Genomic DNA, 22,557 nt, shown 5'->3' on the forward strand with positions numbered 1-22,557 from the left:
GGCATCCATGATTCTTATGATAGGGGTGGAGGTAGGGGGTAGAGAGGAGTGGCCCACCCAGGTCCTGAATATAAAAAACCTAGATCCTGTCTGACAGAGACTCACTATTTGCCGTCTTGGGTCCACCCAGCCCGGGCGATGTATTCCGCCCTGGGGAAGAGCATGCTGAAGGGCTGCACCAGCTCCTTCTCTTGGGTCGAGACGATCTACAGGGAAAACAGACTCAGTCACGCTCCGGCCTCATTACATGCTACCCAGGAGTAGACAGTCACTGTTAAGGGCACACTGTGTACCCCCTCAAATCCACACGCTGAGGTCCTCAGCCCTCGTCCCTCCCAATGGGGTCTTATTTGGAAATAAAGTGGCTACCGATGTCATTAGTTAAGGTGGGGTCATACAGGAGTAGGGTGGCCCCCATCCAACAGCACTGGTGTTGGAAATGTGGACACGGTATCACATAGGTAGTGTCTTGTGACGAGACACAGGGAGAAGGCGACCGACTACAAGGCAAGGAGAGAGGCCCGACAGGTCCTTTATCACGGCCTCAGGAGAAACCAGCACTGCCGACACCCTGATTTCAGACTTTTAGCCTCCACAACTGTGAGACAATAAACTTCTGTTGTTTAAGTCACGCTGTCTGTGGGACTTCATTATGACAGGCTGGAAACCAGGGTGGTTATGCGGACTGTCACCGCAAAGCCAGGTGGCCTTGGGCAAGACAGTCTCCGAATGCCAGTTTCCTGGAGCCTAAATGGGGCTGGCATGGCATTTCCCCAGGAGGAGAAGGCAGGCAGGGCCTTAGCATGCCCCACACCCCAGCGGCCAGCCCCCTAAACATCCCAACTGCCTGTTCGGTTGGTATAACGCATCCCCCTGCAGGACCCTGTCTGTCTGACAGAGCCAGGGTCTGTTTACAACAAAGCCGCTTGGGGCTGATCTGTGTTGAATCTGCACGGATACTCTGGTCAAGAGTGGAGAAGGGGTCTGGTTAGGGCTGAATTTTGCCCAGAACAAAAACCGACTCCTCAATTACTAGAGTAAGTGTAGTTTATCATACGCTTTCTTCTGAAACATTACACAAGGATGCATCTTGGCAAAAATATGCGAGGGCTTTCTCAGCTTGTCTGAACTCTAACCTCTGACGTGTGGGGCCTGACATCCCCACAGCCCTTCTCCGTCACAGCCGCTCTTGCCCTCCTGACAACTCCCTAAGTGAGGAGGGCCTCTTGGCATTCCAGAGTGAGGTGCAGTGACGGGGCAGCAGGGCCCAGCCCGGAAGCAGAGCTCTGGACGGTGCTGTTTTGCACTCAGTTGGCCAAGAGGAGCACCTGCCTGGGGAAGGGGGTGAGCGGCCTGCTGATGCTTCCAACTACCTACCCAGCTCCAATCGCACCCTGACCCCCCCTTCTCACCCAGAGCTCCTCGGGCTCTCTGGCCCTCTTACCTTGCCTTGACTGTCAGTCTGAAACTCGGCCAGCTTCAAGGCGATCTTTGGATTCTTGCTACCTACAGAAATGAAAGTGAGGTGAGCCTGCCAGTGCCGCCCATGCAGGGTGAGAGCGGGTGTTGGGGTGGAGGGTGCAGGGGAGCACAGAAAGGAGACAGGGGGTCAGGGGGAAGGAAGGGTGTCCACAGGTCTCTCCAGGGGCGGGTCTCCCTCCCTGGTCCAGGCACACAGTCCTTGAGCAGGACTTTCTGACTTTGGGCCAGGACTTCATCCAGACAGAGTGATGGACAACCTCTAGCTGAGGGAGAGGTCATGGTAGAACATACACGAGGAAGACACCTGCTGCCTTTGGAGAGCCTGAAGTCTGGCTGTGAAGACGGGACATGATAAAACCACCGACAATGCAGAAAGGTGGCCCACATCCCATGTGACACATCGGGCCCCAGCCCAGGGGGGGCAGGTGGCTTGTAGACTGGAATTGAGGCGTCCCCAGAGGTGGGACTTGGTGCAGGCTCCAGGCGTTTCTATGACGAATCTCAGCTGTGGCACTCGGAGCCCTAGCACCCGGCAGGGAAGGCCCTGAGCCTCAGAGCTCTCTTCTGTCAAGTGGGGAGGGAGGAGACTCACTTTTCCCATTTGCACTGGGGGTTGGAAGTATCCTCTAGGAGGCTCTGCCAGCTTGGCAGACAGGAGGGGCTGCTGGCTGCAGGTAGCGAGAACAACTCTTTTATTTGCTTCGTTGGAGGCGGCAAACAAGAGGCCTGCAGGCAGAACCTGGCCATTTTGTTTGGCTTACTAGGTATTTTTGTTTTTATCTTTTTAAAATGTATTTTTATTAATTTTGAGAGGAAGGGAAAGTGACAGAGAGATAAAAATATCAATGATGAGAGAGGATCATCAATTGGCTGCCTCCTGCACACCCCTCACCAGAGATCAAGCCTGCGACCCAAGGATATGCCCTGACTGGGAATCAAACCTGACCTCCTGGTTTAAGGTCGATGCTCAACCACTGAGCCACACCCGGCTGGGCTTACTAAGTATTTTTAAATAATTCGAGCAACATTTAAGAATTGGGAGATTTATGCCGAGCCAGTGTGGCTCAGTGGTTGAGCATCGACCTATGAATCAGGAGGTCGTGTTTGATTTGGGCTCGATTCTCAGGTGTGCAGAGGCAGCCAATAATGATTTTCTCTCATCACTGACGTTTCTCTGTATTTCTCTCTCCTTTCTTCTCTCTGAAATCAATAAAAATATATTTTTTAAAAAGACCTGGGTGATTTCTCAAATGAGTCTGGATTTACAGTTTCTCTTGAGAAAGAGGCAAACTCGAGTCCGTACCCTCACAAGGTGGTGAATGTCTGATGCGCCCCAGGTTGGGGCCCAAACCCATCACAATCTCCCCCTAGCTTCTTCTGTCTCCAGAGCCCCCGCTGGCCCTGCTGCTGTTCCCGAGCCCGGCCTGCTCCTGCTCCTGGCGTCCACTCTAGCTGGTGCCTCACCTTGCTCTACGAAGTCTCAGCCAACTGCCCAGCCATCCCCACCTGTGCCGGGCACTCACCTGTCCGGGGGTATCGGTACGAGTCTGTCTTCCTTTCTTCTAGTGCAGGAGAGGGCACGTGAATGACCTCCACCTCGGACTCGTCGACCTCCTCGTACAGGATTCGCAGTGTCTTGTGGCCTTCTGAACCTGGGAGGAGGCAGGGACACCACTGAGGGTGCCAGGAGGCCACCCATCCCGTGCACGGGAGGGACTGCTGTGCCACAGCTGGGCCCAGGCACGAGCATGAGCCTTCGGGCTGGAACCCGGGGCTGCCCTATATTAGGCCTTCAGCCAGTCACACCTCCTCTGGGGCCTCAGTTCCCTCACTGCACAACGGTGACAAAGCCTGAATTATTCCCAGCACAAAACGATGTGGGAAATGGCTACGGAGGGGGTTCGTGTGCTGAAGTGTGTTATGTTCCTGTCAAATCCCTATGTTGAAGCCCTAACTGCAGACCTCTTAATGTGACTGTATTTGGAGATGGGATCTTTGAAGAGGTGGTTAAGGCAAAATGAGGTCACTAGGTTGGGCCCTAATCCAATACGGCTGGTGTCCTTATAAGAAGAGATTAAGAACAGACATGCACACAGGGAGACTGGTGAGGAGACGGGGAGAACAAGCCAAGGAGAGGGGCCAAGGCGCTGACACCTTGACCCGGGACTTGCAGACTCGAGCACTGTGAGACAAGTGTCTGTCAGGGAGGCCCGCGGTCTGCGGGAGCAGGTTCAGCAGCCCAGTTAACACCTGTCTCCAGAAGAATTACAATAAAGATCATTGTGAGAACACGTGGATCACTGGGTGTAACAGCTGAGAAAGGAGTGGGGTGACTGGCCAAGCTGCCGTCACAGGGACAGAGCCGTGGCCGCTCCTTCCTCAGCAGGCCCTTTCCTTCCTTAGCCACTGCTGCTTTCTGTTTTCCCCTAAGACCCACTGTGGACAGACCAAAGATGTCTCCATAAGCCTCCGCCTGCTCCACACCTGCGTTAGGGCGGCCACTGGATGCCTAAGAGGCTGAGTGGCTGGCTTGAGGCCGTGTGGCTTGGGAGTGGCAGCGCTGTGCTTCCGGTGTGACAAACAGGTGTCTCCCGACATTGTGCAATGTCCCCTAAAGGCAGGTTCACTCCAGATGAGAACGACTGATATACGCCCAGAAGATCACCCGCCAGGATCGGTGTATAAAGGTATTCATAGGAGTATTGGTTATGACCCCAAAATAAAACCAAAACCCACAACTAGAAACAACCAAAAGAGCTAGCTCAATAAACCATGGCACATTCACGCTCCAAAGAGCTCTTTGTGTGCTGACTGCAATGGATTGTGTCCCCCCAAATCCAAATGTGAAAGCCTATCCCCAATATAATGGCACTATATGATGGGCCTTTGGGGGGTGATTAGGTCATAAGGAGGGAGCCCTCGGGTAAGTGTCCTTAGGAAAGAGACCCCACGACATGAGGACACAGCAAGAAGGTGCCATCTGTGAACCAGGAAGAGGTTCTCACCAGACACTGAATCTCCTGGCGCCTTTACTTGAACAACCAGCCTTGAGAACCATGAGATGTAAGTAAGCGCCGTTTATAACCGCCCCAAAGTGCGGTGTGGTTACAGCAGCTCAAATGGACTGAGACACTGACATCAATAGAAAGGCTCCTGAGGTTTCTTTAAAGTGAAAAGTGCAAACAGCAGAAAAGTCTATTAATAAAAGAAGTGTACATAGAGCATTTTTGTTGTTAATGCTCAACCAAGAATATTTTTTCCATTGATTTTTAGAGAGAATTGAAGGGAGGGAGGGGGAGAAAGAAGAGAGAGAAAGAGAAACATCGAATGGAGAGAGCCACATCAATTAGTTGCCTCTAGCACCTGCCCTGGGCCAGGGATCAAACCTGCAACCCAGGTACATCCCCTTGACCAGGAATCGAACCCACAACTCTTCAGTGCACGGGCCAATGCTCAGACCACTTACCCACTGGCCAGGACAACAGAAGCATTTCTTTTTAAATGGAAAGGGACCTACCTTCCCAGGAGGCTGTGGGACACCACCAGTAGCCGGTGAAGCGGTCGAATTCTTCCTGGATGACAAAGGTGGCCACGCCTGCAGACTTGGGGTCCTCGAGAACGTTGGACAAGCCTGGAGGAGGAGGAAGCAGGACGAGGTGAGGAGTCTCATTTAAAGCAGGTTTCTCCCCCTCGACACTATCACTGGGGTCAGCACATTCTCTGTAGGGGGATGTCCTGAGCACTGCGGGGTGCTGAGTAGCATCTCTGAACTCCCACCCACTCGACCCCAGGACATCCCCACCCAGCTATGACAAGGAAAAGTGTCCCTGGACATGGCCAGTGTCCGAGTTGCTCCTGGCTGAGCTGCTCAGGTTTAGAGCGAGGGCACCAGGGCTGTGGGGCAGGACAGGGGGGCAGGTCTGCGGCCACGCCAGGTGCAGAGTTCTGAAAACATCTTTAGAAGGGGAAGGTCACCTTCCAATGAGGAAGGGCAGGAGAGAAAACTCGGGGAGCAGGTGAGATCTGAGCTTGAACCACAGAGTCAGAAAGGAGAGCAGAGGTGGGAGGGGCTGAGGGATCAGAGGTGCAGAATAAGTATCTGGTGGAGGGAGGCCACAGAGGGCCACACAGGAGGGTTGCTTGTGAGAGCCGGGTTCAGGAAGGTGCCTGGGGTCAGGGAGGGTGGAGTGGGGGCAGGGTATTTTCTAGAAGCTGGACTGGTGCCTTTGATGACTATGCCTGGAAGGTGCTGAGCTGGGCCTGGCCCAACAGACCACCCCCCCGGTGCAGGTTCCTGCCCACCCTGGCCAGGACTTGGCGCCCTCTGCCCGCTTTACCCCTGTGGCAGAAAGTCAGCCGCTGCTCTTCGCCTGTCTCAATGTTGGCCACCCACAGGTCACTGTTGTTGATGAAGGAAAAGAAGGCGGGGTCGGCAGGGCAGATCTTGGGGTCCATCCGAGGCCCAGAACACTGGGTCTTGATTTCCAATGGCTTCATGGGGGACACCTGGAGACAGAGAGGCCTGGCTCAGGGGGGGCAGGATGCCGCCCACCTGCCACCCCACCGCAGCGAGGGGCAGCGCTCACCATGAAGCCATTCTTGCCCCCGTCCCGACAGTGGAAGAGGCTGTTGCTGGCCTGGAAGAGGAAGAGGCCGCTCTCGCTGTGGAAGTCGTAGGAGGTGATGCCGAAGACGCCCAGGCGCTTCCGCTCCCGCAGCAGCTCCTCCTCGCGAGAGTAGACCCCGTGGTGGGGCGTGGCCTGGGGGTACACGGGAGACAGGTGCCAGTGTCAGCAGCCAGAGGCCCTGGCACCTGGGCACTACCAGGGGGGACCTGACTATCTGACCTGGGTCCACGCTAGAGAGAACGTTCTGATGAGCAGCGCTGCACGGAGAACGGGTGGCAGAGTCCTTTCCAGGTCTTACATGGAGCTCCTCCCCTCCTGCCCGCCTCAGGGCTTCCCTGTGCCCCTTTCCCATGAAACCTCCATGGCAGAGAGGACTGTCCTCTGCCCCCCAGCATGGGGATACCCTGCTGGACTGCTCTTCCCAGGTCCCCAACGCCAACCCTACAGGCGCCTCCACCCTCTTCACCCCCTCTTCCTGCCAAGAGCATTCGATCTGAACCCACCTAACATCAGTCATACTTTCTGCACAGATGGGGGGCGGGACAAATTCCAGACCACCTGACCACCCACACATTCAACCCTGGCGGTCTAGGCAGCTAAAATATTGTGGGCAAGGAGAGTTCTGAAGATGACATGGAGATGGAGAGGAACATTAATGATAAGAAATGCCTTTTTGAAAAAGCAGAACCCAAGTCTTATAGAGCATCAGCCCGTGGACTGAAGGGACTCAGGCTCGATTTCGGTCAAGGGCACATGTCCAGGTTGCAGGCTCAATCCCCAATAGGGGTGTGCAGGAGGCAGCCAATCAATGATTCTCTCATGATTGATGTTTCTATCTCTCTCTCTTCCTTCTCTCTGAGATCAATTAAAAAATAAAAAACTTAAATAAATAAATAAAATAAAAAAGCAGAACCCAAAGCAAAATTACTATATGCTGAGACAAAAGCTGTGTCTCCTTGGCTTGGGGACTAAGTGGGGCAGGCAAAAGGAAGAGCTGTTGCGTTGGCATGGAGAAACTCAGAGTGTGTCATCCCCCACACCCTGCTGTCAACTTCCTTTTACAGAACTAAACTAACCAATGAAAAAGGCACTCTCGTTCTTCACCCGTCATCCTTCTCCCTGGAACCGAGTCAACTCTGGATGACATTAATGATTAGCCAAGACTCCATAAAAAGGCCTGGCCCAAGTCAGTTCAAGTCTTTGGTGAGGCATTTAAAAGGAAGAGATGCTTTGATAAGCACTCTTATCAGAAGCCTAGACTCGGGGGCTGAGCACAGACTGGCGGAGAGGGGAAAGGGAGAGGGGAGAGGGGAGAAGGAAGGGGAAAAGAAAGGGGGGAAGAGGAAGGAGAGGGGAGGGCTGCGGTGAGCAGGAAGCTCTGCTCTGCAGTGTGCATGAATTAAGTGGCTGGCCTGGACGCCGAGCTGAGGACCCACAGAAATGGTGTGCAGTCTGAGGACCTGGCACCTCCCTCGCCCACAGGCAGGACCCAACAGGCGCAGCTCACCTGGAAATGGTCCAGCATCTGCTTCCAAGACAGGAGCAGCAGAGCCTCCTTCCGGACCTTCCTGGGGACCTCGGAGTAGAGGAGGGAGTTCTCTCGGCTGCCATAAGGCATCCCTTGGGCAAGAGGAGAAAACAGAATGGGTGACTTGGTCCAGCACAGGGCAGGGCCAGCCTCAGGCTCTCCATGCCTGGGCCCAGCTGGTTCCTTCTGCTTCTATGTCATCCTGCCAACACAACCTGGCTGCACACCCCTCCCCAGAGAAGCTACGAACCCAGGTTTAAGCATGTCCGCAGTAGTACCAGATCCTCCACAGCAGAGATGTGTGTCCTGAATTTCTTGAACTAAATTACTGAAGAAACAGCACACACACAATAGAATAAAAAAAGGCTGGTCAGGGCTAGCCAGCTCTCAACAGGCGAGGCTCCGGTCTTCAATGTCCTTTATTAAAAGCTTTTGTAAAGGCCAGGAATTGCTCTAGGATTAGAGCAGGTGTGTGTCTAGTCAAGCATCTCTTCCATTGGCACTGGTGACACTGGGACCTGGGCACTGTGGCATGTGTAGCAGCACCCTTGGCCCCATCCGCTCAATGCCAGGAGCACCCCTAGTCGTGATGACTATAGATGTCGTTGCCCAGTGTCCCCTGGAGTACAGAACCTCCACGACAGAACCACTGACCTAACCTTATCTATAAAACTACAGCAGCTGCAGTGAGGATTCTGTGTGGATTAAATGAGGTAAGAAATACAAAGCACTTAGCATATGCCACTCAGAGACATCAACCTAATTCTAGTAAGTTGCAATTTTTCATATTCTTACATCTCTTATGTTGAGGTGTGTCTTCTTGTTGAAGGTGCTGTCCTGTTTTTAGTGGCAAATAAAACAATGGCAGATCTTCCAAACAGTAATGTCTTTACTTTGGATGGATGACAATACAATTGCTGTTAATAAAGTTAACGGCAGAGCCCTGGCCAGTAGCTCAGTGGTTATAGTGCTGCCCATGCACCGAAGAGTCACAGGTTTGATTCCCAGTCAAGGGCACACCTCTGGGTTGCAGGTTTGATCTCTGGGTCCCCATTGGGGTGTGTGCGGGAGGCAACCAACTGATGTCAGTTTTTCACATCAATGTTTCTCCTCCCTGCCTCCTCCCTCTCCCCCTCTCTTTTTCTCTTTCTCTCCCTTTCCTTCCATCCCTTCCATGCTCTTTAAAAATCAATGGAAAAAATATCACTGGGTGAGGATTGACCAAAATAATAAAAATAATTGTTCTATTTAGTTATCTTTATAGGTAGCTTCTTGATATGGCAAGTGACATGGGTTTTCCACTTATGATAAAGTTGCTCACCAAGTATAGTTAGCAAAATACAAGCATATTTAAAGAGAATTACTAGGTTAGTAAGGGCTCCTTTAACAGTAGATTTAAGGAAAATATGAAGTTAACTTAGATGGGCAGGTGGGCAGCACTCACAGTTCGATGCCTAAGGACCCTTTAAGCTACTTCCATTTGTTTCATCCCCAGCTGGAGGCACAGACATCACACTGCCCGGCCACACTGCCCACTGCTCATGCTCTGGACAACCTCTGTCTGCAGAGTTCTGTGGGACAGCTGGAGCTTTCCAAATGGGAAGTCAAGGGTGAGGCCTTGCCAAGGATACTGGGACCACCACCTCCCCAGCTGATGGCCTAAGCTAGCACATTCCCTGGATGAGCTGCCCTCAGCACCAGTGTTGGTGATGATCGGCATGCAAGGCAGGGGTCTGAGATGACCAATGACTACCACTGATTTCTGCCTTCACTGCCCCTCCTCTGCCTTCTCATTCCAGCTCTGTCCCTTCTATAGGAACAGCACCCCATCTCAAATGCAACCACCACCTCTACCACCATGCACTGTGGCCTGGGTGACTGGCCTGGTGGGGCATAGAACCCTGGATCTGGACGTAACACAGTGGTCTTGTATTTCCTGCCTAAAGGGCCCTCAGAGCTGCCTGGGGCCCTGCGCCCTCCCTGTCCTGTACGAGAGGCTCTTGTGCCCCGGGGAGGGGCAGGAGAGCCAGGAGAGGCTTTCCTGACGCTGCGGTTTGAGCCCTGGAACCTGGCCACCGCCACCCCACCTTCCTGGCAGCAGTAGCCGACAGTCCCTTCTCTGATCCACCTGGAGTGCACTGGGCTTCATCAGGTGCATCTGGAAGAGCGTTCCCTGAGGACTCAGTGATTGGCTCCACATGCCCTGACTGGCAAAGCCTGGTGCCCGAGGAGGCAGGGGTCTCAGGGAAAGCAGGGGGAGGTGGCGCTTCGAGTGGCAGGCGAGGCATCGCCCTTGGAGGCCCCTTCTGTTCCATCCACAGAGCCGCTGACTGCCAGCATGCTCAGGTGCCGGGTAGTGCAAAGCCGTGTTATAAATACTTGGGGGGGTCTGGAGGGCTACCCCAGAAACTTGGACGTGAAGTGAAGTCAAGGGTACCCTGAGGATATTGAGTGATTCAAACTGGATCAGTTCACTTTGGGGACTTTGCCGGGCCCATAGCCCTTGTCTCCAGTCACTCCTACTCACTGGGATGGGCCCTCAGAGCCTTCTGTGGACTTCGGGTACCGGCCCGCCCCAGCTACAGACATACCCACAGGCCATGACCAATTGGACAAGTGAACATCTGATTTCTGTTGAGCCGATCTGATTCCTTTTCCCAGAAACCCATCTCTTGTCGGCTAGAACCCTAGACGAGAAACCCTGGGCGCGGACGGCAGGGCAGTAAAAGTGGACCAGGGAGAAGAACACACGCAGGGGGCTGGGGTGGGGGTGGGGGGCTGGGTACCCAGAGATGCCCCTGCGACCTGACTACAAGGTGTACTTGGTGGCTCAAAGGAGCTCAGAGATTTCTGTCCCTTCCAGCAGCTCTGTAGATGGCTCTCAAAGATGTCCACACCCTAATCCCCAGAATCTGTGAATATGTTAGCAAAAGGGATTTTGCAAATGGGATTAAGTTAAGAATTTTAAACTGGGGAGATTAGGGTGGATTATCTACATGTAATCATGCCTTGTAAGGAGGCAGAGAGCCTTCAGACACAGAGGAGGCAGCGATGTGACCACGGAGGCAAAGACTGCTGCGATGTAGCTACAAGCCAGGGAATGCAGCAGCCACCCGCAGCTGAAAGAGGCCAGAAGCGATTCTCCCTTAGAGCCTCTGCAGGAGCCCCCTGCAGCCCTGCCAATTCCTCGCTTTCAGCCCAGAGAAACGGATTAGAGTTCTGATGCCCCGACTGTGAGAGGGTCAGCCTTGGTTGTTCTAAGCCACCTACTCACTTGCTGGTATTCTGTTACAGCAGCAGCCCAAGGAAACTCAGATAAGTACCTTGACCTGGATGGAATCTGAACTTGAGTGAGTGACCAAAGAAAGTGGAAAAAGGGACTGAGGGGGGCCAGGAAACTGCAGGGAAAAGAGGCAACAGCTCCCCACACTCCTTGAATCTTGGCCACTTTCAGTCCTAACAGCCAAGCTCCTCCTCGGCTAAATGAAGCTTGAAGCACACACATCCAGCCCTAATTTCTCCTGGGCCAGGCCTGGCAAACTGTTTTCTGTAAAGGGCTGTACAGTAAATATTTTCAACTGTGCAGGCCACTGACCTTTGCAAAGGTCACCTATATGCAAAAGCAGCATCGACAGAAATAAACGAGTGGGCGTGCTGGGCATCAGTAAAACTAGATTTCCAAAGCAGCGGGTGTCACTTGATGACCCCCGTGCTAATCCACTCCCCTTTCTGACCCTGTGCTTGCCCAACCGCCATCGGGTTCCACGTGGTCTCTATGGGGAGGGCCTGCATTGACTGTGGGAAGCGGCGGGCCGTCTGATGTCTATCTAGGTCACAGTCACAATCAATAGCACGGGGTTAACCTCGGGCAGAATGACCTTCATTCGTCCATTCCATCACTCACTCCGATACTGGCTGAGGGCAGAGGGCATGACCAGAAATGGGCACTGTCCCAGGGGCTGAGGGTACGGAGGGACTGATCCGGGCCCCGGAAGCTGACAGTGCTGAGCACGGAAACCTGCCTTGGGTCAACAATCACGTGTCACGCTGCTTTCAAACACACTTGGAACTGTATCTGCTCCGTGACACCTTTAGGTGAAGTTGGGCAACATTCGCTTACCCAGCAGACATTAACTGTCTACCTCCTAGAAGCCAGGCGAGGCTTGGCTGCCGAGGGTATCCTGGAGCTGCCCACCTGGCCCGGCAGGAAACACACATGTGAACAACTGCAGATGTGTAGAATGCTGCTCCACAGGCACACACACGGAGAAGGAAGTGATTAGTTGTTAACATGCTTACCCAGGTATCTGGGGCAGCCGTGCAAAAAAGTGGCAAGCCATCCTCTGTTGCTAAGACCACAGGGCGTACGATTGTGCAATCACAGAGCTTTCATGAGCCTTATTTATTTATTATTTATTTATTTATTTCTCCAGCCAAGGATATGGTTTTACTGATTTTTAGAAAGAGAGAGACAAAGACACTGACTGTTTGCCTCTCATACTCTCCCTGACCGGGGACCAAACCCACAACCCAGGAATGTGAGAATCGAACTGGGAACCTTGCTGGTGTATGGGATGACACTCCAGCCAGCTGAGCCACCGGCCAGGGCTTTCCACGGGCCTTAGCACTTCCCTCCGCAGCCAGAGCCTCTGGAGTTACTGTGGCTCCCGCTGTGCAGGGAGTCCCACAGCTCCCAAGCCCAGCCCAGGGGCAGGCCCAGCTGCCTGGTACTGAACCCATCTCAGTGGCTCAGGCCTGTTTTCCAGGCCCGAACCATAGCACCCTGCAGCACAGATGGGCCCACCGGCCTCTGGCCCCATCACCTGCACAGCTGACCCTGATGTCTGTAGGGGGCATGGCAGCTGGCGCAGGGCCAGGCCCATCAGTCTGGATCTTTTAACCATGAGGACCAGTTGACCTGTGGACATGAGAGGCCTTAGTAACAGCAGTCCCAGAGACACTGACCTGCTCCAGGGCAGCCCCCGGGCCCAAAGGAGCGAGAGGGCCCGGGGGACACGGGAGGCTTACCTAGGTAGTAGAGGCGGTGGGAGTGGGGGCTGGACTCGTCTGTCTTCTGCACAAACTGGAAGTCATGGGGAGCCTTGTTGACGATCAGGCCCGAGTTCTTGCGGCTGCCGTGGATGATGTTCCGGAGCCCTTCCCACGAGTGCTTCTGCACCTGGAAGTGGGTTGCCGGGTCCTCCATCTCGACCGTGTCGCCTGTGCCGGACATCGGCACCCCGGTGGCCATCCTCTCCGCCCTCTCAGAATTCAGCGAGAAGCTATGAGGAGGAAGGGACAGGCGGGAAGAAAATGAGAAGGGAAGTGGTACCAGAGTTCCATACACAATCTGCCTCCCATCAGACACTCCAATTCCCCCTGCCAAACCCCACACTGTGCAACTTCCCCCGTCCCCTAAATATTTCTTAGATTGCTACATTTCTCTCCAACACCAGGACGGCTAAGATCCAAGACACTGTCACCTCTCAGCTGAACGATGGTAACTGTCTACCAACTAAAACCCTTTCTTGGGGGTTTTCCCTTCAGCGAAAGCCAGTCCTCAGATTGGCCTTCGGAGCTCTGTCCTCTGCCTGGGCCGCTCTTGAACCTCATTCCCTGTCATCACTATGCCCCAGGCGAACTGGCCTTCTCTCAGCCCCTCAAACAGCCCAGGCTCCTTCCCACCCCAGGGCCTTTGCTCATGCTGTTCCTTCTGCCAGAACACCTTGTAAACGCCTCTCTTTGCTCAAGTAATATCAAATCAAATCTCAGCTTAAATACCTGTCAGGTCCTTAGAAACTTTCTATGACCATCATACCAAAGCTGGCCTCCGTTCATCTTTCACATGCCACACACAGATAATGCGACACGATGATGGCGTGTCGATCGCCTGGCTCCCCCATGTCTGTCCGAGTCATGGCTGTACCTCCAGAACCTCACGTGGCCCTGGCACAGCGGGCATTCCACAGACAGCCATGGAAGGCCACTGGCCCATGCACAGAAGCCTGAGCGCAGAGTTCAGCTGGCTGGCCAGCAGGGAAAACGTGCGCCTCACCGGAGGCGCTCAGAGAACCAGGCAGCTTTTCCCCGGGCCCGTGAGAACTCGGTGAGAGAGTGCAGTGCCCACCCTCCTGGCAGAGCCCATCCCGCTCCAGAGCAGCTGTGGCCGTGCAGAGGCCCCCTCCCTCCCTCTCCCACCCACGCTGCTGAGCACACTTCTTGACCAGACTGGCCTGGCCAGGCAAATATTTGTTTTAGAGAAATCTAAACACAAACATGGTGACCCAGTTGTGGAAGAGCCAGGCCATCTCACGAGGCCATCCAAAACGAGCGCAGTGAGCTGGGGTGTCCTGCCCCTCAGTCCGAAAGAGCAGTCAGGTCAGCTCCTCCGAGGCTGGCTCTGAAGACACAGACCACAGGCCAGCAGAGCCTTCAGGGCCCTCGGGTCAGACAAACCAAACCCAGAGATGGCGGGAGACTCACTGAGGGGTGATCGCAGAACCCACACGGACCCAAGGACCCAAGCACCGCCAGCAACAAGCCCAGAAAACCAAGCCAGGGGGACTCCTCCCCAGCTCCGCTACCACAACTCAAGCCCTGTTCTCAGCAGAAAGACAGATCGTGGCCTCCAGGGTCCCCCAAGGGAACCCCAGAAGCAAAGAGCCTGGGGAAAGCACTCGCAAAGTCGAATGGCTTATCTCCATAGCAAAGAGTGATAAAAAAGATCTTGCCTCCAATCGCTACAGAGAGTCCAAGGAGCGAAAATGCGATCCAGGAGATGAGAAATGAAATGAAACATCAGAGAAACTTCTAAGAATCTTCTAGATGCAGTGGGGCAGCCCGAGCTCGCAGACAGGTGAAGGCTTGGTGCTAAGTCAGGCTCTCCACTTGCCTCTCCTCTCCCCAAGGCACTGCCCTGACTGCAGGCAGAGGCTGGGGAAGAGGGACGGGGCCCCGGTGAAGCAAGTCTGTGCCGGCCCTGCGCCATCCAGCGCCAGCCCGTGCTGGCCTTCTTGAGTCAAGAGTTTACACAGCTGGGAAATGAAAGTGGACCGCACACCTCTTAGGCCATGTCCACCTCCACTTTCTTTCTGCCAATCGGTAGGCGCCTCCACAGCCTGGGCCACCACCAGCCAACAGTGTAGGACATCCGGTTCAGCCACTGTCAAGGCCTGAGGGGAGCTCTATGATCTCTGCCTGAGCTGGTGCTCCAAGAGCTGGGGCCACCACTGGCATCAACCAGAGACCAGAGGGGGGCCTGTGATGAGGGCAGCAGGTGGAAGGCAAGAAGAAACCGTGGACCCTGAGCTCTGGGAGAGTTCAGGCCAACCACTGAGAGATAAGGCAGGGAGGGAGGCTGGTGCTGGGCAGGTGCTGGGCAGGGACAGGACATACTGCCTTGGAGTGGTGTTCAAGTCACTCCCTATGTCCCTGAAGCTGGGGGTTCCCAGGAAGCAGCAGGCTGCTCTCTGCCCAGCACCACTGAGGCCCCCCCGCTCTCAGGACCGGTCTTACAGAGTCAGCGTGCAGTCCAGTCTGTGCCCACCCGGGACCTAACGCACACAGAGAGACATGGGTTCCCATCACAACGGACACCTGACACGTTCACCCATCAGACAAGGGGACTGCATGTTCTCAGCCTGCATCTTGGAAACGAATCACCATGTTTAGCGTCTTCCAGAATCATCTTTGAGACCTTCCTGCCTCCACAAAAGCAAATGAGCCTGAGATTGTTAGATAACCGAGACTGACATGGGTCAACTTGGTCGAGAAATTCCTACAGTTTCTTCAACTTTCGCCAGGCCCCACACGTGGAAGTTACCAAACTCACAAATCTTGTGTGTGTAATTACCTCCAGTCCTCACTGTAAGCTTGGGAGGTGGGTTTCAGGCTCAGCTCCATCTGAGAGCCTGCAAAGTGAGCTCAAAGAGGTCAAATGGCCTGACCCATGTCACCCCCAGGGGAGGGGAGCCCAAGTCTGTTGGACTCAAAACTCACATCCTAACCACCAGGCCATCATTGCGCAACTAGGGCTGATCCCGTCCCCAGGGGACACTGGGCAATCTCTGGGGACTTGTGTGGTTGCCGTGACTGGGCGTGTTCCTGACATCAAGTGGGTGGGAGCCAGGATGCTGTTCAACAACCCACACTGCCCAAGACAGCCTCACAGAGTGATCTGGCCCCGATGCCAGCAGTGGAAGGGCTGAGAAACTCTGCGCCAGCTCACAGCGTCACTCCCGCAAAACAGCCAGAACTTCACCTTAGAGAGTGCACAACTGTAGGGGGGTGAGGGTGCAAAGGGATCTTCCCAGACCTAAGACTCTGCAACATTCCCGGCGATCAGCGCGCCCAGAGCCATGCGCCTCACCTCCTCCAACTTCCTGTGTTTGAGTTGTTGTCCAGGCGAAGCTTCTTAACCGTCCGCATTAACCACCTGGCTGGTCAGGAAGGTGGGGAGCCTGCAACAGGAGAGACCACAGGGCTGCAACTCCCAGCAGGCAATCCAGGGGTGCAAGCTCTCCCCTGCTTCTCTCGCGTCTCACTTCCTCGGGCAGCCCTCCATGCCTCCGGGAACACTCAATGCCAAGGCCATTCTGATGCCCTGGCCTGAAATTTGAGAGGGTGCCTGACATTTGCCAGAAAACAGCATCTCTTTGCCTAGCAGCTCTCCCAAGGTGAGAAGTCCCTGAGAAGATGAGAGTATCAAATGGCTCTGAGGATCCCACCCACACACTGCCAGAAATGGAACAAAGCCAAATTCCCCACTGTGGATGCTCCCGATGGCCCGCCTGACCTCCCCTGCTCCCCTGCCCTTGACCATCATCTCCAGCACATTGGCCTTCCTCTTCCCTAAACACACCACTCTTGTTCCCACTCTGCCTGGGATGCCCTTTCCCTCCTTTTCGTATGACCTGCTTGCTCTCTTATCCTTTGGGTATCAGTATCACCTCTTCAGAGGTCTTTCCAGGCACTGAATCCAAAGTTGCTAACTTGTCACCCCCATCACAACACGTGGTCTTCCTGCACAGCACTTGCGCTGGGACAGCAGTTCACAAAGGGGACAACTCTGCCTCACGAGGGGACCCTTGGTGATATCTGGAGACATTTTCTGGTTGTCACCATTGATGGGGTGGAGGTGCTACTAGTATCAAGGGGGTGAAGGTCAGGAATGAGACTCAATGCCCCGCAGGCCCAGGACTGTCCCCATAACGGAGAATGACCTGCCCCCAGTGTCAGCAGTACTGAGGGGAAAACACTGCATTCATTATTTGGAGGAAAAGTTTGAGTTAGATCCTCAGGCTCACAAAGAATAAAACCCCTGCCCTAACCCGTTTGGCTCAGTGGATAGAGCATCAGCCTGCGGACTCAAGGGTCCCAGGTTCAATTCTGGTCAAGGGCATGTACCTTGGTTGTGGGCACATCCCCAGTAGAGTGGGTGCAGGAGGCAGCTGATTGATGTTTCTCTCTCATTGATGTTTCTAATTCTCTCTCCCTCCCTCTCTGTAAAAAAATCAATAAAATATACTTGAAGAAATAAATAAAATAAAATCCCTGATGGTATACATCAGAATGACCTCCAGTGGCTGTGAGTCACTCTCTCCCCCTCCCCACTCAGTTTATGTAAATATTTAAATGTGTGCAGCATCCTAGGACCCCAGCAAACCAAAATGACTAGAGAACGCAGTATCTCCTGGGGGGAGGGGTAAATGGGATCCCCTAATCCAGGGTGTCTCAACCAGGGCCAATTCTGGCCCCCTGGGGGCATTTGTGGTTGTCACGGCTGGAAGGCATGCTACTAGCAATCTGATTGGTGGAGACCCAATTCCACGATGCACAGGATGGCCCTCTCCCTCCACCCCACAAAGAATGACCTGGCCCCGAATGTCACCAGTTCTGAGGCTGAGAACCCCTGCTCTGAGCGAGCGAGCACTCCTCACTGGGATGCCCGCACCACGAAGGCAGGACAGCTGTCCGCTCCTGCTGTGTCCTGGGCCCAGCCACGCCTCGCACATAGGAAGCACTCAGCAAGCATTCTAGATGGGTGAGCTTGTCCCTGTCCTCACCTGAACACTGTCTAAAGTCAAAGGGTTTGGTTGGCACCCAACAACCTCCTCAACAAGCTGGGTCCCAGGACAACAGGCAGGTGGCCACTTAAAGAAAAAGCAGGACGGAGATCATGCAGGAGGTGAAGCAACATGTCACCACAAGAAGCTCTGGCTTTGCCGAAACCAGTTTGGCTCAGTGGATAGAGCATCGGCCTGCGGACTGAAAGGTCCGGGGTTCGATTCCGGTCAGGGGCATGTACCTTGGTTGCGGGCACATCCCCAGTAGGGGGCGTGCAGGAGGCAGCTGATCGATGACTCATCGATGTTTCAACTCTCTACTCATCTCTCTCCCTTCCTCTCTGTAAAAAAACTCAATAAAATATATTTAAAAAAAAAAAAAAAAAAAAAAGCACTGGCTTCACTCTCAGTGCAGCGTGAAGAGTGGGCTCTGGGCATCAGAAAGGTCCAGGTCCAAATCCTGGCTCTGCCACAGCCAGGCTGTGTGACCCTGGGGAAGTCACGTAACTTCTCTGGGCCCCAATTTCCCCAGCGATAAGATGGGACTGCAGTGGGGCTACTGTGAGGATTAAATGAGACTGCACAGGGCAGGGCCTGGCATAGTAGAAACTACATGACAGCTAATACTGTTGACTAAGCAAGTTATTTAAAATCACACCGAGGGGAGAACAGGACTGAAATCCCTTTCAGATCCAGAGTTCCCACCATCCACTGACCAAATACCAGGCACTGTTAGGTGTGGGAGACTGTAGCCACACCTCTGCCAAATTCGGCTGGAATCAGCGCTCTCCACTTTCTCATCCCAGGGGGTACATACGGGGTAGGGGGTGGGGCAGCTGGACCAGAATGCTGGATGGAAAGAAAAGTCTTCAGCAAAAGCACACAAAACCTCAGCTACTGGCCTGGGTCCCAGCCAACTGTCCCTGCCGGCGGTGACCCCAGGGTTGTAGAAAACCACTTCCTGCCAACTTCTATATCCCGGAACAGGCAGATGGATCCCACTAGCCCACACCCAGCCGGCCTGGCCGCCCCACCTCCACACAACTGACCTTCTAAAGGGTCCAGAGAGCCTCCATTCCAGCTGGGGGTGCGGGACACAAGACCTTGACGGAGTGAATGTGTCATGAACGCACTGGGTTAACGGAGGGACTGACTAATCACCGGGGAGTCCCGATTGTCTGCCTGATTCCCTCTACCGGGGCTGTTCCCAGCCAGCCTCACAGCCCTGTGGTCCTGAACCACGCCCAGGAGACAAGTCCTCCCGGGGCCCAGTCCCCAGGACCCGGCCAGGGACGACAGGGATTGGTGACCACAGTGCACATCTGGGCTCTAGTCCCAGCTCCTCGAAAGCAGGCTTTTTTTTTAAGACTTCCTCATGGAGGGGGAAGGGAGGATTGACAGGAGCGGAGGCAAAGGGAAGGGCTGCTTCGGAGGGCTCAGGGGCAGTGTCGAGAGCGGGAAGTGTCCAGGCTGCTCTGAGAAGTGTGGGAGGAAGGTGGCGGCCGGGCGGGCATGGCCATGGGGATTGGGATGAGGATGGGGGGAGCTGAGAAGAGGGACTGGACCTGCGGGGATGTGGAAGCGGAGGGCCCAGCCCTGGGCAGGGGGCAGCACACGGGTCAGAGAGGTGGCCTCCGCTCTCCTATTTGCGTGGGAGATGGAGAAAGTGGGGCCCTCCAGAGCCGGCGAGGAGAGGAGGCGCGCTCGGGCGCGGCCCCCCGGAAGGGGCCCGAGCCAGGTGGCATGCAGCGCCGGGACGGGTGGGGAGGAGGCCGGCCGGGCGGAGGCGGAGAGGGGGCCCAGCGGGAGGGGGCGGGCGGGGATGCAGGGCAAGGAGAGGCCGGAGCGAAGAGGAAACCCACCGGGGGCTGGAGAGACCAGAGTGCGGGTCCGCGGCGGGGCGGGGGCGGAGGGTACGGGCGGGTCTCGGCGATGCAGGGTCGCGGCCGAGCGGGATGGGGCGCGGGGCGCTGCTCACCAGGGCTCGGGCCGGCGCGGGCGGCGGCCGGGCGGGCCGGGTCGTCCCGGGGCCGGAGCGCCTCAGACTCGCGGCTCCATGCCCGGGACTGCGGCCCCGGAAGTGGCGGGCGCGGGGGACAGCGGAGGAGGCGAGCACGGGGTACTCCGAGGCTCGGGACCCTTTGACCCGGAAGTCGAGCGGCCCAGGCGGCGGCCCGGGATTGGCCGGGGCCGGCGCCGGCACCCAGGCTTCCGCGGCGCTGGGGGGACGTGTGGCGCGGCAGGGCGGGCGGCGGCGTGGAACATCCGAGGGCGGTGTCCTCCGATGCGCGGAGGGACGCGTGGGAGAGACATCCCATTATTTGGTACCGCAGCCAATCCAATGTGTTTTCTATTAAAGAGCCTTGGAGAAGCTCGTCCTGCCGGGGCGTTGGTGGTATAGTGGTTAGCATAGCTGCCTTCCAAGCAGTTGACCCGGGTTCGATTCCCGGCCAACGCAACCCTGCTAATTTTAGCCTTTTTCTATTCCCTTGACTCTCCATCTAAAGTTTTATGGTAAAAGAACCGAGCTAGAATTTCAATTGCTTTGACTTTGAAATCGTTTTTTAGAATTCTGCTGTCATTTCTAAAACGACAGGGATGCAGAAGAAGAAGAAAAAAAAATCACTGAACCAGAATTTCCAAGAAGTTACTTTGAAGTAAATATTTAAATTCTGTAATAAAGAAACAAAATGAGCGTGTTTCCCGCCTGGGAGGAGATCTTTCGCGTGTGAGGCGAACGTGTTAACAGTTACAAATACGGAAACCATCGGGGGCAAGACCTTTTATGATGATTATTCAGAGCCAATGTTACAAAAGTTGTTACATTATAGCTTCTGAAATGAATACTGTATCCTTTGGTTGCGGTCGCCGGAGATGATTTCCGCTTTTCCTAAATGCTCATCACTCTTGCTTGATGCAATGGAAGTTGGGAAGAGGAAAACCTCCAAAAAACACAACTTTATTAGTTTATTGTCAACACACGTCCCATTAAATAAAACAAAGACAAAAATTGCTCACAAACCCATGCTGAAACCAATGCTCGTCTCCTAGAATCTTTATTGAAAATATCACCTAAGTGTCTACAGATATTTACAATGTTGCTTCAGCCCAAACCACTTTCTACAAGAACTTTCTGTAAAGTACTTTTACTGTCTACACACTACGCTCAGGAAATTTTGAAGTAAAAAAAAAAAAAAAAAAAGAAATTAATTAAAATGACTTTTCATCTCATAACCCACAGCTAACTTGTTTGCTTTCTCTTTTTTAAGATGGTAGAGGGGAGGGAGATTATGGCAAAGAATTTAAGGTCAGACTGCTGTAAAGTCTTTCTGCCCTCCCTCCCTCCCTCTGCAGAGCCAGAATTAGGGTGAGGAGAGTAAACACTGGCCTCAGGTGCAAAAATTAAGGGGGCTCCAAAAAACTCAATTGAGATAAATATTTTAATGCACTACTATAACATATCAAATAAATGGCAAAATAACTCCATAATGAATAAAATATCAAGTTTTCATCAAGACAGGTGTTGGCAATGCCTTGCCAACCCATACATTGGAGTCTGAAATCAGTGTAAAAATGTGTGCCTCTTTATACCTCTTTTAATGCATTTTAATGGGTATTTCTCCCCAGGACATCATTAAAAATAGGTTGAAACTGAAAAGTGGGTATATTGAAATGCACAATGTTAAGAACTTATTATAATTTTACTTTCCTGCGTGTAATGGAAGCTAACACTTTATAACATGTTCAAAATCTACTTCTGGGGGAAATTAAAAATTACATAAAACCTATATTGAGAGGCTCACATTTTCCCTTTTGTCTCAGCGCCCAGTACGACCCAGCAGGGCAGTCACATAGGAATATATACTAATCCTTCTGTATTCATTTCCTAATGCTTGCTGCTGTGACAATTTACCACAAATCCTTGTGTGGAAACAACACAAGTTTGTTATCTTGCAGTTCTGGGCGTCAGAAATCCAACAATGGGTCTCAGGGGGCTGCAGACCAGGTGTGGGCAGGGCTGGCTCCTCCTGGAGGGTCCAGGGGAGCATCTGGTGCCACCTGTTCCGGCTTCTAGAGGCCACTGCACTCCTGGCTCATGGTGCTGCACCTTCCCAATTTCTGGTCTTACTGTCACCTCTCATTCTTTGATTTTGACTCCCTTGCCTTCCTCTTACAAGGACATTAGGCCCACCCAGATAGTGAAAATAATTTTCCCCGTCTCAAGGTCCTAAACTTCATCCCATCTGCAAAGGTCTTTTTACCATATAAGGAGGTCCCGGAGATTAGGTTGCGGATTTGGGGAAGTGGCGTTATTCTGCCGACCACAACTTCCCTCCTCATTAAACATCCTTCTGTAAGATTATTTTTGACAGCTAAAGTAACATTCCATCTGCCCATCCACCCATTTGTGTGTATGTGTGTGTTTTTTAAAAATATATATATTTTATTGATTTTTTACAGAGAGGAAGAGAGAGAGATAGAGAGCTAGAAATATCGATGAGAGAGAGAGACATCGATCAGTTGCCTCTTGCACACCCCCTACTGGGGATGTGCCTGCAACCAGGGTACATGCCCTTGACCGGAATGGAACCTGGAACCTTTCAGTCCGCAGGCTGACGCTCTATCCACTGAGCCAAACTGGCCTCGCTGTGTTTTTTGTTTGTTTGTTTGTTTTTAAATATGTTTTTATTGATTTCAGAGAGGAAGGAAGAGGGAGAGAGAAACAACGATGACAGAGAATCATTGATCGGCTGCCTCCCGCATGCCCCTACTGTGGATGGAGCCTGCAACCCAGGCATGTGTCCTTGACCGGAATCGAACCTGGGAACCTTTAAGTTCACAGGTCAACGCTCTA

At 53.6% G+C, this 22,557-nt stretch overlaps 1 protein-coding gene and 1 non-coding gene across 9 annotated transcripts in view; one reads left to right on the forward strand and one right to left on the reverse strand.

Moving 5' to 3' along the window:
* Window positions 1-19,879, reverse strand: part of DPP9 (dipeptidyl peptidase 9) — a 35,478-nt gene extending 15,599 nt beyond the window's left edge. For 2 of the 8 annotated variants that reach the window (XM_045589105.1, XM_045589104.1), the window contains exons 1-11: window positions 19,681-19,879; window positions 18,756-18,805; window positions 16,007-16,099; window positions 12,667-12,920; window positions 7,618-7,730; window positions 6,069-6,242; window positions 5,820-5,988; window positions 5,000-5,113; window positions 3,006-3,212; window positions 1,445-1,506; window positions 106-206 (exon numbers count right to left, since the gene is read on the reverse strand). In XM_045589105.1, the coding sequence (XP_045445061.1) occupies window positions 106-206; window positions 1,445-1,506; window positions 3,006-3,212; window positions 5,000-5,113; window positions 5,820-5,988; window positions 6,069-6,242; window positions 7,618-7,730; window positions 12,667-12,920; window positions 16,007-16,065 (1,253 nt within the window). In that variant the 5' untranslated portion in view covers window positions 16,066-16,099; window positions 18,756-18,805; window positions 19,681-19,879. Of the gene's footprint in view, window positions 1-105; window positions 207-1,444; window positions 1,507-3,005; window positions 3,213-4,999; window positions 5,114-5,819; window positions 5,989-6,068; window positions 6,243-7,617; window positions 7,731-12,666; window positions 12,921-16,006; window positions 16,100-18,418; window positions 18,438-18,751; window positions 18,806-19,680 lie in introns of those variants that run through there. The other 6 variants (XM_036459875.2, XM_036459876.2, XM_036459878.2 and 3 more) reach the window with 6 other exon arrangements.
* A 209-nt stretch (window positions 19,880-20,088) lies between these two features.
* On the forward strand, window positions 20,089-20,160 carry TRNAG-UCC. Its single transcript has one exon. It is a non-coding gene; the product is annotated as a tRNA-Gly (tRNA).
* The last annotated feature ends 2,397 nt before the right edge of the window (window positions 20,161-22,557 follow it).

Source organism: Pipistrellus kuhlii, unplaced genomic scaffold (assembly GCF_014108245.1).
Source record: "Pipistrellus kuhlii isolate mPipKuh1 unplaced genomic scaffold, mPipKuh1.p scaffold_m20_p_30, whole genome shotgun sequence".
Lineage (NCBI taxonomy): Eukaryota > Metazoa > Chordata > Mammalia > Chiroptera > Vespertilionidae > Pipistrellus > Pipistrellus kuhlii.